General features: G+C 36.8%; 1 protein-coding gene across 1 annotated transcript in view; it reads right to left on the reverse strand.

Moving 5' to 3' along the window:
* The window catches only part of SPAG16 (sperm associated antigen 16), a 947,698-nt gene that overhangs the window by 373,591 nt on the left and 558,806 nt on the right, over window positions 1-15,301 (reverse strand). Inside the window, exon 13 of the mRNA XM_032402814.1 lies at window positions 13,503-13,629. Coding sequence (XP_032258705.1) covers window positions 13,503-13,629 — 127 coding nt within the window. The remainder of the gene's footprint in view (window positions 1-13,502; window positions 13,630-15,301) is intronic.

Raw genomic sequence — 15,301 nt, forward strand, 5'->3', positions numbered from 1 at the left:
TTAGTTTTAATTTTTAATCTTTAGAAAACAGTTGATTTTTCAGGTAAAATGTTTTTATGGCATAAAAAGAAAAACATTTGATTAATTGTTCTTCCCCCTTCCCTCCCTTCCTTCCAACATCTGTTGGGCACCTATTATGCCAACAATTGCAAAAGTAGAGAAGAAAGCTCAGAGTTACATGACAGACAAATATGAGTAGGCAAACAACTATAATATGATATATCAGCTATTATAAGAATCTCTGAAATATATTAAGTTCTTATATCAATCTTCTAAGTACTTTATATGATTCCTCATTTAATCCCCATCATACCTTAATGTGATAGGTACTACTACCCTCCACATTTCACAAATAAGGAAATTGAGACACAAAGATTTTAGACAATTATGGCCAAAGCCACACTGCTAATAAGCAGCAGAATTTGGGTTTTTTGAGTCCAGTCAGAATGTCTGTGTGCTACTACTGTGCTATACTGTCTGATATAACCTCAAGATAATTTAGGATGTAAACCCAGGATTCTATAGAAACACAACAAAGTACGTTTATTTTCTCAAACATATCTGCTGGTACCACATTGCTTGTATTTGACAACTTCTGATTAGTTTACAAGACCAATCAATCAACCTCAGGATGAGAAAAAATGCCTAGCAAAATTTTAACAAAAATGCCTTTGCATAATTGGTGGATGAACTTGAAAATCCAGTATCCAAGTTGATAGCTACAGACCATAATGCATTTTTTCCCTTAGAGTTTTGTATCTGTGAGGCCTCATTTGCCGCTCTGATGGTTGCTAAGTCCAAGCAATAGTTCTGACTTGTGAATTATTGAATTACTGTGGTGGTAAGCCAATATTTTGGGAAACATAGGCATATTAAATCACCTTTTCTCACTGAAATGTCATTTGAACACTACTCTAATTTTCAGTGAGACCCAACAAAAATTAGAGGCCACAAAATAACAATATGGAGTTGAGGTTGGAGAGTCAGCCTACTTCCTGATTCTGCCACTGGCCAGTTGGTTGATCTTGGGCAACACGTTTTACTCTTCTAAGCCTTTGCTTTTTCAATTTTTAATATAGACAATAATGGTAATTCCAGTAAGCATTAAGTAGGTGGTATGGGTACAGTGATAACGCATAGGAGGTATCCGATCAGCGTTAGTCATAAAATCACCTCTTGGAATAGTGAGCTTTGGTACAAAAAGCCAAAGCTATAGTTACATGTAGCAATTACTACACTATTTTAAAATAACTTGCTTTATGTATATATGTCTTTATATCTTTATTACCACTGCATAGTAATTAATAGACCATGTGTTCACTGATGGCAGGGACTCTGTCACAGTCAACAATCCTGAACCCAGGATGTTGTCTGGCACAAAGATCTTCAATAATGACTGCTAAAGTGAATGTGCCTGAGGAATAAAGCCTAGAGAGCGAAGGTGCAAGCTTTGCATTTATTTCTACATTCTAGCTTCTCAATAATGCCAGGCTCCTCTGAGAGTTCACCAGATGCCATCTGGGGAAACCAAGACGTGTATGTAGGGTACAGGTTGAACTATGGGGTCAACACTGGGCTAGGCACCAGATAGGACCTAACAGTGTAACTTTTTTGGTGAGTTCTTAGTTTCTCCACTTTACAGTAATTCACAGTGATCAGTTACTGGATATTCTGGCTAAAGCTAAGTCAAGACAACATTGTAGACTGGATAAGAGCCTGCAGTTACTCTGGGGTCAAGGCACAGCCACCAAAGCAGTCCCGGCCATGAACTCTTGGTGTCCAGTTCTTCACAAGAGACAAAAGGTCAGCAACTCTGACTGTTGCCAGCCCAGTTCTGAACAACTCAGAGATGTATTACTCATTCCAGTCTATGTTTTACTATACAGGGAACACATTCTTTAAAAAAAATTAAAAAGCTTAATATTTTCATTGGACTTGTGAATGGCTAATCATCTCATAGCATTTATTTGAAATGGGCTTCCAAATCACTGATGTATGTTGGGATTTTTTTCATGTCACTTTTTGAGAGGGCATTGTAAGTTTTCATTATATGTCCTATATTATACATCATTTTCTGGCAATGTTACAATCTTTTTTTTCAATTTTAATAAAATAATTCCATTGTTTCATAACTTTGAGGGAAAAATACTCTTTCCTCATGTAATTCTATAAAATAGAGCAAGTTCATGAGTTTTCAAACTGCAAGCTATTTAATAGCCTCCATTTGATAATTATAGAGATTTACATCCCTTTCCTCATCTCCCACAAAATTCAGAGCTGATCTGTCCAGTTGACTTAGAGACTGACTTAGAGGTCTCTACATTCATTATCTTTGACAATAAGCTGTTAGATTAGGATAATGATTTAAGACTAGTATATGTTTGGAAATGGGAGAAAAAGGTTTAAAATTAATTTATAGGAATATAATCCACTGGTCATTTTCATGTTTCATCAAAAAATATTTTAGAGGATGTCTCAATAATAATTGATCACACTGAGGTGACAAAATGGGCTGTCCTTGCTTTACTAAGAAGAGAAGGAAGTCATTCATCTCCTCTTAGGTTTAGATTTTCAGTGTAACCACACAGTTTATCATTAATCAAGGAATTAACACAATCTAAAAGTTATAAAAAAGAAGTACACTGGCATACTACAGGTGCAGTTCGTATTATAAGTCCAAACAATGCCATCCATATCGATAACGTTGTGTAGTTTTTACTCTCACATAGAAGATACTATAACTACCCTGGTTTTCTCTTTCAATAGCTCTTAATATTCAACTACAAAAATAAATTTCCTTTTTAACTCCTTCATGAACCACTGGGATGGTTCAGACAGTGAATAATTTCAAATGATATTCACAACATATAACATGTACTTTAAAAAGCTATAATTTTTTTTAAAAATCTAGTTTTTTCAAAGTTTTATATTTTAAATAAATGAGGTGGATCTGAAACAAAATCACCAGAACTGCCTAATGCAACTTTAGTAAAACAATTCTGTTTAATTCTAAAGTTGTTGTCATAACTTGCATTTTCTAATTATTAATAAGTGAATTTCCCTTTGAAATAAATATTTTTTACCTTCTGTTTTGAAAATGTTTTCAGAAAATAAACTCATTAAATTAATTTTATTTCTTTTTTTAAATTTTTTCAAATTTTTATTTAAATTCTAGTTAGTTAACGTACAGTGTAATATTGGTTTCAGGAGTAGAATTTAGTAATTCCTCACTTACATACAACACCCAGTGCTCATCATAACAAGTGCCCTCCTTAATATCCATCACTCATTTAGCCCATCCCCCACCCTCTTCCCTCCATCAACCCTCAGTTTGTTCTCTGTTCTTAAGAGAATTATGGTTTGCTTTCCTCTCTCTAAAAGACTCCTTTAAAGTTCTCTTTTTTAAATTTTCTTATTAACATATAATGTATTATTTGTTTCAGGGGTTCAGGTCTGTGATTAATCAGTCTTACACAATTCACAGCGTTCACCATAGTACATACTCTCCCCCATGTCCATCACCCAGCCACCCCTTCCCTCCAACCCCCCTCCACTCCAGCAACCCTGTTTGTTTCCTGAACTTAAGAGTCTCTTATGGTTTGTCTCCCTCTCTGGTTTCGTCTTCTTTCATTTTTCCCTCCCTTCCCCTATGATCCTCTGTCTTGTTACTCAAAATCCTCATATCAGTGAGATCATATGATACTTATCTTTCTCTGATTGACTTATTTCGCTTAGCATAATACCCTCCAGTTCCATCCACGTCATTGCAAATGGCAAGATTTCATTTTTTGAGGGCTGCATAATATTCCATTGTATATATATACACCACATCTTCTTTATCCATTCATCTGTTCATGGACATCTTGGCTCTTTCTATAATTTGGCTACTGTGGACATTGCTGCTATAAACATTGGGGTGCAGGTGCCCCTTTGGACCACTACATTTGTACCTTTGGGGTAAATACCCAGTAGTGCAATTGCTAGGCTATAGGGTAGTTCTATTTTCAACATTTTGAGGAAACTCCGTACTGTTTTCCAGAGCGGCTGCACCAGCTTGCATTCCCACCAACAGTGAGGAGGGTTCCCCTTTCTCTGCATCCTAGCCAGCATCTGTCATTTCCTGACTTGTTCATTTTAGCCATTCTGACTGGTGTGAGGTGGTATCTCATTAAGGTTTTGATTTGTATTTCCCTGATGCTCAGTGATGTTGAGTACTTTTTCAGGTGTCTGTTGCCCATTTGGATGTCTTCTTTGCAGAAATGTCTCTTCATGTCTTCTGCCCATTTCTTGACTGGATTCTTTGTTCTTTGGGTGTTGAGTTTGATAAGTTCTTTATAGATTTTGGATACTAGCCCATTATCTGATATGTCATTTGCAAATATCTTCTCCCATTCTGTCGGTTGTCTTTCGGTTTTGTTGACTGTTTCTTTTGCTGTGCAAAAGCTTTTTATCTTGATGAAGTCCCAAGAGTTCATTTTTGCCCTTGCTTCCCTTGCCTTTCGCGATGTTTCTAGGAAGAAGCTGTTGTGGCTGAGGTCGAAGAGGTTGCTGCCTGTGTTCACCTCTAGGATTTTAATGGTTTCCTATCTCATAATTAGGTCTTTCATCCATTTTGAGTCTATTTTTGTGTGTGGTGTAAGGAAATGGTCCAGTTTCATTCTTCTGCATGTGGCTGTCCAATTTTCCCAACACCATTTGTTGAAGAGATTGTCTTTTTTCCGTTGGACATTCTTTCCTGCTTTGTCGAAGATTAGTTGACTATAAAGTTAAGGGTCCATTTCTGGGTTCTGTGTTCTGTTCCATTGATCTATGTCTGTTTTTGTGCCAGTACCATACTGTCTTGATGATGACAGCTTTGTAATAGAGCTTGAAGTCCGGAATTGTGATGCCACCAGCTTTGCTTTTCTTTTTCAACATCCCTCTGGCTATTCGGGGTCTTTTCTGGTTCCATACAAATTTTAGGATTATTTGTTCCATTTCTGTGAAAAAAGTGGATGGTATTTTCATAGATATTGCACTAAATGTGTAGATTACTCTAGGTAGCATAGACATTTTCACAATATTTGTTCTTTCAATCCATAAGCATGTAACGTATTTCCATTTCTTTGTCTTCCTCAATTTCTTTCATGAGTATTCTATATTTTTCTGAGTACAGATTCTTAGCCTCTTCAGTTAGATTTATTCCTAGGTATCTTATGGTTTTGGGTGCAACTGTAAATGAGATCAACTCCATAATATCTCTTTCTTATGCCTCATTGTTAGTGTATAGAAATGCAACTGATTTCTGTGCATTGATTTTATATCCTGCCACTTTACTGAATTCCTGTATGAGTTCTAGCAGTTTTGGGGTGGAGTCTTTTGGGATTTCCACATAAAGTATCATATCATCTGCAAAGAGTGAGAGTTTGACTTCTTCTTTGCCGATTCGGATGCCTTTGATTTCTTTTTGTTGTCTGATTGCTGTGGTTAGGACTTCCAGTACTATGTTGAATAGCAGTGGTAATAGTGGACATCCCTGCTGTGTTCCTGACCTTAGGGGAAAAGTTCTCAGTTTTTCCCCACTGAGTGTGATATTCGCTGTGGGTTTTTCATAGATGGCTCTTATGATATTGAGGTATGTACATTCTATCCCTACACTGTGAAGAGTTTTCATCAAGAAAGGATGCTGTACTTTGTCAAATGCGTTTTCTGCATCTATTGAGAGGATCATATGGTTCTTGTTCTTTCTTTTATTAATGTATTGTATCACACTGATTGATTTGCAGATGTTCAACCAAACTTGCAGCCCAGGAATAAATCCCACTTGGTCGTGGTCCTTTTAATGTACTGTTGGATCCTCTTGGCTAGTATTTTGGTGAGAATTTTTGCATCCATGTTCATCAGGGATATTGGTCTGTAGTACTCCTTTTTGATGGGGTCTTTGTCTGGTTTTGGGATCAAGGTAATGCTGGCCTCATAAAATGAGTTTGGAAGTTTTCCTTCCATTTCTATTTTTTGGAACAGTTTCAGAAGAATAGGTATTAATTCTTCTTTAAATGTTTGGTAGAATTCCCCTGGGAAACCATCTGGCCCTGGGCTCTTGTTTGTTGGGAGATTTTTTGATGACTGCTTCAATTTCCATAGAGGTTATGGATCTGTTCAGGTTTTTTAGTTCTTCCTGGTTCAGTTTTGGTAGTTTATACATCTCTAGGAATTCATCCATTTCTTCCAGATTATCTAATTTGTTGGCACATACTTGCTCATAATATGTTCTTATAATTGTATTTTCTGGTGTTGGTTGTGATCTCTCCTCTTTCATTCATGATTTTGTTGATTTGGGTCATTTCTCTTTTCTTTTTGATAAGCCTGGCCAGGGGTTTATCAATCTTGTTAATTCTTTCAAAGAACCAGCTCCTAGTTTCGTTGATCTGTTCTACTGTTCTTTTGGTTTCTATTTCACTGATTTCTGCTCTGATCTTTATTATTTCTCTTCTCCTGCTGGGTTTAGGTTTTATTTGCTGTTCTTTCTCCAGCTCCTTTAGGTGTAGGGTTAGGTTGTATATTTGAGACCTTTCTTGTTTCTTGAGAAACGCTTGTATTGCTCTATAATTTCCTCTTAGGATCACCTTTGCTGCATCCCAAAGATTTTGAACAGTTGTGTTTTCATTTTCATTTATTTCTATGAATTTTTAAAATCCTTCTTTAATTTCCTGGTTGACCCATTCATTCTTTAGGAGGATGCTCTTTAGCCTCCATGTATTTGAGTTCTTTCCGACTTCCCTCTTGTGATTGAGTTCTAGTTTCAAAGCATCGTGGTCTGAAAATATGCAGGGAATGATCCCAGTCTTTTGGTACTGGTTGAGACCTGATTTTGACCCAGGATGTGGTCTATTCTGGAGAACGTTCCATGCGCACTAGAGAAGAATGTGTATTCTGTTGCTTTGGGATGGAATGTTCTGAATATATTTGTGAAGTCCATCTGGTCCAGTGTGTCATTTAACACCTTTATTACCTTGTTGATCTTTTGCTTAGGTGACCTGTCCATTTCAGTGAGGGGGATGTTAAAGTCCCATAGTATTACTGTGTTATTGTCTATGTATTTCTTTGATTTTGTTATTAATTGGCCTTTATGATTGGCTGCTCCCATGTTAAGGGCATAAATATTTACAATTTTTAGATCTTCTTGTTGGATTGACCCTTTAAGTATGATATAGTGTCCTTCCTCCTCTCTTATTATAGTCTTTGGTTTAAAATCTAATTTGTTTGATATAAAGATTGCCACCCCAGCTTTCTTTTGATGTTCACTAGCATGGTAAATGGTTTTCCACCCCCTCACTTTCATTCTGGAGGTGTCTTTGAGTCTAAAATGAGTCTCTTGTAGACAGTATATTGATGGGTCTTGTTTTTTTTATCCAATCTGATACCCTGTGTCTTTTGACTGGGGCATTTAGCCCATTTACATTCAGGGTAACTATTGAAAGATATGAATTTAGTGCCATTGTATTGCCTGTAAGGTGACTGTTACTGTATATTGTCTCTGTTCTTTTCTGGTCTATGTTACTTTTAGGCTCTCTCTTTGCTTAGAGGACCCCTTTCAATATTTCTTGTAGGGCTGGTTTGGTGTTAGCAAATTCTTTTAGTTTTTGTTTGTCCTGGAAGCTTTTTCTCTCTCCTTGTATTTTCAATGACAGCTTAGCTGGACATAGTATTCTTGGCTGTGTATTTTTCTCATTTAGTGCTCTGAATATATCATGCCAGTCCTTTCTGGCCTGCCAGGTCCCTGTGCATAGGTCTGCTGCCAATCTAATGTTTCTACCATTGTAGGTTACAGACCTCTTGTCCCGAGCTGCTTTCAGGATTTTCTCTTTGTCTCTGAGACTTGTGAGTTTTAGTATTAGATGTAAAAGGGTGTTGACCTATTTTTATTGATTTTGAGGGGGGTTCTCTGTGCCTCCTATATTTTGATGCCTGTTTCCTTCCCCAAATTAGGGAAGTTCTCTGCTATAATTTGCTCCAATATACCTTCTGCCCCTCTCTCTTTTTCGTCTTCTTCTGTGATCTCAATTATTCTAATGTTGTTTCACTTTATGTTATCACTTTTCTCTCAAATTCTCTCCTCATGATCCAGTAGTTGTTTATCTCTCTTTTTCTCAGCTTCTTTATTCTCCATCATTTGGTCTTCTATATTACTAATTCTCTCTTCTGTCTCATTTTTCCTAGCAGTTAGAGCCTCCATTTTTTATTGCACCTCATTAATAGCCTTTTTGATTTCTACTTGGTTAGATTTTAGTTCTTTTATTTCTCAAGAAAGGGATTCTCTAGTATCTTCTATGCTTTTTTCAAGCCCAGCTAGTATCTTTATAACCGTCATTCTGAACTCTAGTTCTGACATCCTATTGATTAGGTCCCTGGCAGTTGATACAGCTTCTTGTTTTTTTTTTGAGGTGAGTTTTTCTGTCTTGTCATTTTGTCCAGAGGAGAATAGATGAATAAGAGAACACAATGCTAACAACAACCCCAGAAAAATATGCACTTCCAGAAAGTGGTAACTTTTCTCTGTTCATAGACTTGCTGCTATTCTTTTGGTTCTTGTTGTTCCTGATTTTTTTATTTTTTTTATTATGTTATGTTAATCACCATATATCACATCATTAGTTTTTGATGTAGTGTTCCATGACTCATTGTTTGCGTATAACACCCAGTGCTCCATGCAGAATGTGCTGCTATTCTTTTCTTCGATCTCCTGTTGGGTTTGTAGGTGTTCTGACTGGTTTGATAATTATCTAGCTGAATTCCTGGAACCAGATGAAATTTAGGTCTCCTACTCCTCCTCCATCTTGCTCCTCCTCAGTCAGGGAGATTCGAAATGTGACACAGAGACACAACGTGAGCAAAAGCTGTTGGAAAAATGGCACCAATAGACTTGCTCAATGCAGAGTTTCCACAAAACTTCAATTTGTAAAAAATGAAATATCTTGATTTTCTTCACTTCAGCTGAACTCCCTGCAGCCCTGGAAGGACAGGGCATGTTGGAGGCTGCGGGCCGGCCAGTTCCAACCACTGCCACCACTGAGATAGGGAGGGGCAGCAGGACTACTAGGCGGGAGCCCTCAAATGAATTTTATTTCTAATCAGTGATGCATTTACTATTATTTATGAACATTTCATTCACATCAAAATATTGTAGAGTCCTTTTCCTAGTATTAATTAACTTACTTTTATTTATTTATTTATCTATCTATTTATTTAAGATTTATTTATTTATTTGAGAGAGAGTGCATGAGCACAGGAGCAGGGGTAGGGGCAGAGGGAGAAGGAGAGAGAGAATCTCCAGCGGACTCCCCACTGAGTGCAGAACCCAGTGCAGGGCTCAATCTCAGGACCCTGAGATCATGACCTGAGCCAAAATCAAGAGTTTGATGCTTAAACGACTGAGCCACCCAGGAGTCCCCTAGTATTAATTAATTTAAAGCTAGTGTGCATAGTAATATAAATTTTAATTTGCCATTAAACCAACTTAATATATATATTTATATTATATATGAACTAAATAGATACTTTTGGGATTCACAACCTTTCAATGCACATACATTTAATCCAGTGCTATGCTAATGTATACTAAAGGCCCTGTTCTGTGCTGAATTTCTTTTTTCTGCTCTCAGAGATACCATGGGGAATAAGAACAATACAAAAAGAGCTTGCAACATTGCGTAGAAAGGTTACCATCAGTACACAACTCTGTGCATTTAAGGCAGATACGTAGAGGCAACTTCTCTTAATAAGAACAGTTTTACTTCCAATCATTAGTGCTTCAGTTTTTCATATGAGAGAAAATAAATAAGAGACATGTTTTCTGAGAATATTCAGTTATAGAACTTTCAGAGAGAGGGGGAAAAACATGAAATCAAGGGAAAATGAACATAAAATTTAGGTCACTGCTAAATCAATATTTTCTCTGTGGGTTTTTCTTTACCAGTTGCTTTTATATGCACTTCACATCTAAGTATTTAGGCTAAATGCATTTGAAACTCTTGCTTTTCCACTGATGCTCCATTAGCATGAGTAAACTCTGCTGCATCAGAGTCCAAGCTTTTTTAAAGCAAGGAGGAGGCTGAGGGACCTATGCACTCAACAACAAATCATTCTGATTTTATTAAGTCATGTCTGACACTCTTTTGCCCCAGTGCCTTTTGACTTCTGCTTCATCAGAAGTCTAAATTTCTGCAACATGTGAAGTAGGTGTCTAAGACATTTGTAGCCTTTTTCTATAATATGTGAACCTGAGGACTTCTTGTTCTCTATTCATCCCAAATTAATTTGTCTCAGAAGACTAAATGGGGCCTCTTATATTGATTTGGATTGCTATTCCCACCATTTGTATGTTCATCATTATATTCCTTTATTGATGTTAGTCATGTGTCTTTTATGGGAAGATAAATGGGAGAAATTATAAGTTGTATTTCTTTAGTGACCCAGGGATCAGAAACTATGCATATTTCTTCTCTTTTGTATAGTCTCCTGGAGTCCTTGTTTTCTTTGTTTTCCTCAACAAATGTTGCTAAGAAAGGATATGGAGACCTTGTTTTGCATGTCTCGGCATTTCTCAAATTACTAAAATCTGTGCTCAATAAGCCTCTGTGTTATATCTTCTCTTTCCTCCACCTACAAACCCTTTTTCTTCCCCTGTTCTTTCCCTATGCAAATAAGCCTGTTGTTTGCTATCTGAACAAAGGAGGACCCTTTGTTTTTATTTTGACCCTAGAGCTACAGCCTTTTCTCCTCTTCATCTTCACATCCAAAGTGTTTGAAAATGTAGTTTTCACCTTCTGTCTCCATGTTTAATTTTTTTTTTTATTATGTTCAGTTAGCCAACATATAGTACATCATTAGGTTTTTCTAAATTTTTTATTGTTATGTTAATCACCATACATTACATCATTAGTTTTAGATGTAGTGTTCCATGGTTCATTGTTTGTGCATAACACCCAGTGCTCTATGCAGAACGTGCCCTCTTTAATACCCATCACCAGGCTAACCCATCCTCCCACCCCCCCCCCAGAACCCTCAGTTTGTTTTTCAGAGCCCATCGTCTCTCATGGTTTGTCTCCCCCTCCGATTTCCCCCCTTCATTCTTCCCCTCCTGCTATCTTCTTTTTTTTTTTTTCTTAACATATATTGCATTATTTGTTTCAGAGGTACAGATCCGAGATTCAACAGTCTTGCACAATTCACAGCACTTACCAGAGCACATACCCTCCCCAGTGTCTATCACCCAGTCACCCCATCCCTCCCACCCCACCCCCCAACCAGCAACCCTCAGTTTGTTTCCTGAGATTAAGAATTCCTCATATCATATGATACATGTCTTTCTCTGATTGACTTATTTTGCTCAGCATAACACCCTCCAGTTCCATCCACGTCATTGCAAATGGCAAGATTTCATTCCTTTTGATGGCTGCATAATATTCCATTGTATATATATACCACATCTTCTTTATCCATTCATCGTTGATGGACATCTCGGCTCTTTCCACAGTTTGGCTATTGTGGACATTGCTGCTATAAGCATTGGGGTGCACGTACACCTTCGGATCCCTACATTTGTATCTTTGGGGTAAATACCCAGTAGTGCAATTGCTGGATCATATGGTATCTCTATTTTCAACTTTTTGAGGAACCTCCATACTGTTTTCCAGAGTGGCTGCACCAGCTTGCATTCCCACCAACAGTGTAGGAGGGTTCCCCTTTCCCTGCATCCTCGCCAACATCTGTTGTTTCCTGACTTGTTAATTTTAGCCATTCTGACTGGTGTGAGGTGGTATCTCATTGAGGTTTTGATTTGGATTTCCCTGATGCCGGGCGATGTTGAGCACTTTTTCATGTGTCTGTTGGCCATTTGGATGTCTTCTTTGGAAAAATGTCTGTTCATGTCTTCTGCCCATTTCTTGATTGGATTCTTTGTTCTTTGGGTGTTGAGTTTGATAAGTTCTTTATAGATTTTGGATACTAGCCCTTTATCTGATATGTCATTTGCAAATATCTTCTCCCATTCTGTCGGTTGTCTTTTGGTTTTGTTGACTGTTTCTTTTGCTGTGCAAAAGCTTTTTATCTTGATGAAGTCCCAAGAGTTCATTTTTGCCCTTGCTTCCCTTGCCTTTGGCGAGTACGTCATTAGTTTTTGATGTACTGTTCAGTGATTCATTAGTTGCATATAACACCCAGTGCTTATCACAACATGTGCCCTCTTTAATACTCATCATTTCTTTACATCTATTTCCTTGTTAAAGCAACAGTGAGCTAGGAGTGTCTAGTTTTAGCACTGAAAATCCCAAGACCCAAGAGATTCCCCAGTCTTGGACAAACTGACACAGCTGGTCACTTTACACACCTTCTCTTCCCATAATCTCTATCTCCAATCACTCTTCAAATTCTGAGAGCTGAGGCACCTGGGTGGCTCAGTCAGTTAAGCTTGTCTGTCTCTGGCTCAGGTCATGATCTCAGGGTTCTGGGATTGAGCCCTGTGTCCTGCTCCCTGCTCAGTGAGGAGTCTCCTTCTCCCTCTCTCTCTCTCTGTGCTTCCCCCCCCCCCCCCCCTGTGTTTTCTCTCTCAAATAAATAAATAAAATATTAAAAAAAAAAGAAATTCTGAGAGTTAAACCTCTTGTCTTTAATTCATTCTCCCCCATTTTTTGTTACAGTTCCCCAGTTCAAATTCCCATCCACTCATAGCCTGTTGTATCAGCTTCCTCAATATAACTGACTTCCTTATTCAACTACTGTATTATATTAGCCTTTCTAAAAGGCAAATTTGATTATGCTACCCTGCTTCCTTCACATTCTAACAGTTTCCCTCTGAAACACTATAAAACTTGAGTCCGATACTTCATGATCTTGTCCTTGTCTATCTCAATACTCTTGCCTGCCATTTCTTTCTTCTTCCATAAGCTCTATTCATACATATCATTATTCCTAGAACACGCCATTGTAGCCTCATATTTCTAGTGCTTTGTACATGCACTACCCATTCCCATAATCCACCCTTCTCAAGACTACCTGGTATATCTTACTTATCGTCCACATCTCAGCTCAACCACTGACTCCTCTTGGAAGCCATCCATACTCTTTCAGGCAGATAACAGTTCTCCTTGATCTCCTCCTGTACCTTATGTGTCCTTCCATTTAAAAGCCTATCTCACTGCATTAAGATAGTCTCTTGTTTCTCTTTGCTACAAGATCCTTAAGGAGAAGCGATATGTGTTCCCCTTTCATATTCCCTGTACCAGCAGAGTTTCTATCTCAATAAGTAATTGTTGAATTAATGTTTAATGAAGTAGTTGCCATTATTTTTATAAGCCTTACATTTAGGAGGCAGGGTAGATAGGAGTACATAAGCAAGATCTTATAAATAGGAACCTACTACCATTCTTGCACAATTACTTTATAAGTTGTACTTAGCACCTAAAGAAAGACCAAGAGTGATTAGACTTATCAAAACCTAGAGAAAGGGCTAATAATTTGCTTACTGTTCTTGCATCCCATACAGACAGGGTTTTATCTGCAGAACCTGTGAGAAGAGTGTTGGAGCAAGGAAAAAACTCAATGCTGTTCACAGAATCTGTATGTCCATACAAAGTGCATCTGCATCTTTCACTGTATAGAGAGAAATGAAGAGTTCACATTTTAGGAGTTAGCACCTAAATGTTTCTTATGCTGTCTACACAATGCTAATGAAGATAATTTAAGTATCTGAGGCAAAAGGTAGTTTTATAAATGGCAAAAATGTGTAAGAAGCACATTTTAAGGGAAAATTCTATAGTCACCTTATATCCTAAGCACTTTATAGAATTAGTAGCATAAAACTCACTAAATTTAAGTTACCTTCAATTTATAAAGTCACTTGGTAAAGCCATCTTTATATTGTGGCATTTACTCCTTCTCATGAAATGACTACATAAAAATTGTCCCCATCTAATAAGGGAATATACTAAGAAAAGAAAACAATGAAATGCAGTTTCATTTGTAGAAAATTTCCCTGCTATTTTCTAATGATTCCTGAAATATAAGTACAAAGCATTTCTTTAAAGGTTTATACTCCAAAGCCAATTATATTGAAATAATCATCTTTAATTATTAGGGTAATTGTTCCAGAAATGTAATTGTTCTCCATACTTTTATGGAGAGACAGAGAGATATTTTACAGAAAAATAAGAAGTACATATTTATTTTATTAAAAGAGTATATTACTGGGCACCCGGGTAGCTCACTTGGTTAAGTGTGTGACTCTTGATTTTGGTTCAGGTCATGAACTCAGGGTCATGAGATGAGCCCTACATCGGGCTGCACACTGAGCATGGTGCCTGTTTAAGAGTCTCTCTTTGCCCCTTCCCCCACTCACGCACATACTCTCTCTTTCTCTCTCTCAAGAAAAAAATATAGTAGTAAATTATTACATTAAAAAAAAAAAGAATTTAACCATAAAACAAAACAGGCAGAATTAAAGGCATTGCTCAGTCAAGTAAATATTTTATTATTATGAGATATCATTCTCTAAAAGACATCCTAACATTAAGAAAAAATATTAAAATTATGTTATTTTAAATTATTTTTTCATTTATAGAAAAGTATAATTAAAAAAGGAAATGAACAAATGTCTAATTCCTCCCACTTTTCTTTTACCCACCTTCTAATTCTTTGAAATCATACTGTTAATATTACATCAAAAATCATAACACATATTTGATCAATAATCACAAATCTCATAGTTGCTTAGTGCCCCCCAACCCGTCCTCCCAGTTTTTATCAAATATATATTTAAATTGATCTTCTGCACCCATATTGTTTCCATTTTCTTGATCATTCAGTACTTCAAGAGCAATTCTGTCTGGCTGTAATATCTGACATCATCAGTTCTCAAATTTTTGTGAAGAAATGTTCTACTCTTTGTACTACAGGCAAAGTCTGAGGACAACCTAATCTCTCCTCCTATTTCTGTCCAATTACCTTTGTGGATTATTTGCTTTTTATGTGCAATAGCTCTCATAGGTCTTTCACAAACACTGCAGTTCAGAAATTTTATCATGGCATGACTTGATGGTAATTTCGATCTATTATTCTTAGACTTCGGTTATTCTAGGACAGTCTCCTCCATTATATTTTTAGGTTTTTATCTTCCATTTATTTCACTTTTTATTTCTTTAGAAATACCAACTATGTTTTATTTCCAACTATGTTTTATTTTTATTTTTTCTCTTTCCGCCTCTACATTTAACATTTTGTCTATGATACTTATATCCTTATATATATATAGTTCTCATTTTTCACA

Source organism: Phoca vitulina, unplaced genomic scaffold (genome assembly GCF_004348235.1).
Source record: "Phoca vitulina isolate PV1807 unplaced genomic scaffold, GSC_HSeal_1.0 scaffold1, whole genome shotgun sequence".
Lineage (NCBI taxonomy): Eukaryota > Metazoa > Chordata > Mammalia > Carnivora > Phocidae > Phoca > Phoca vitulina.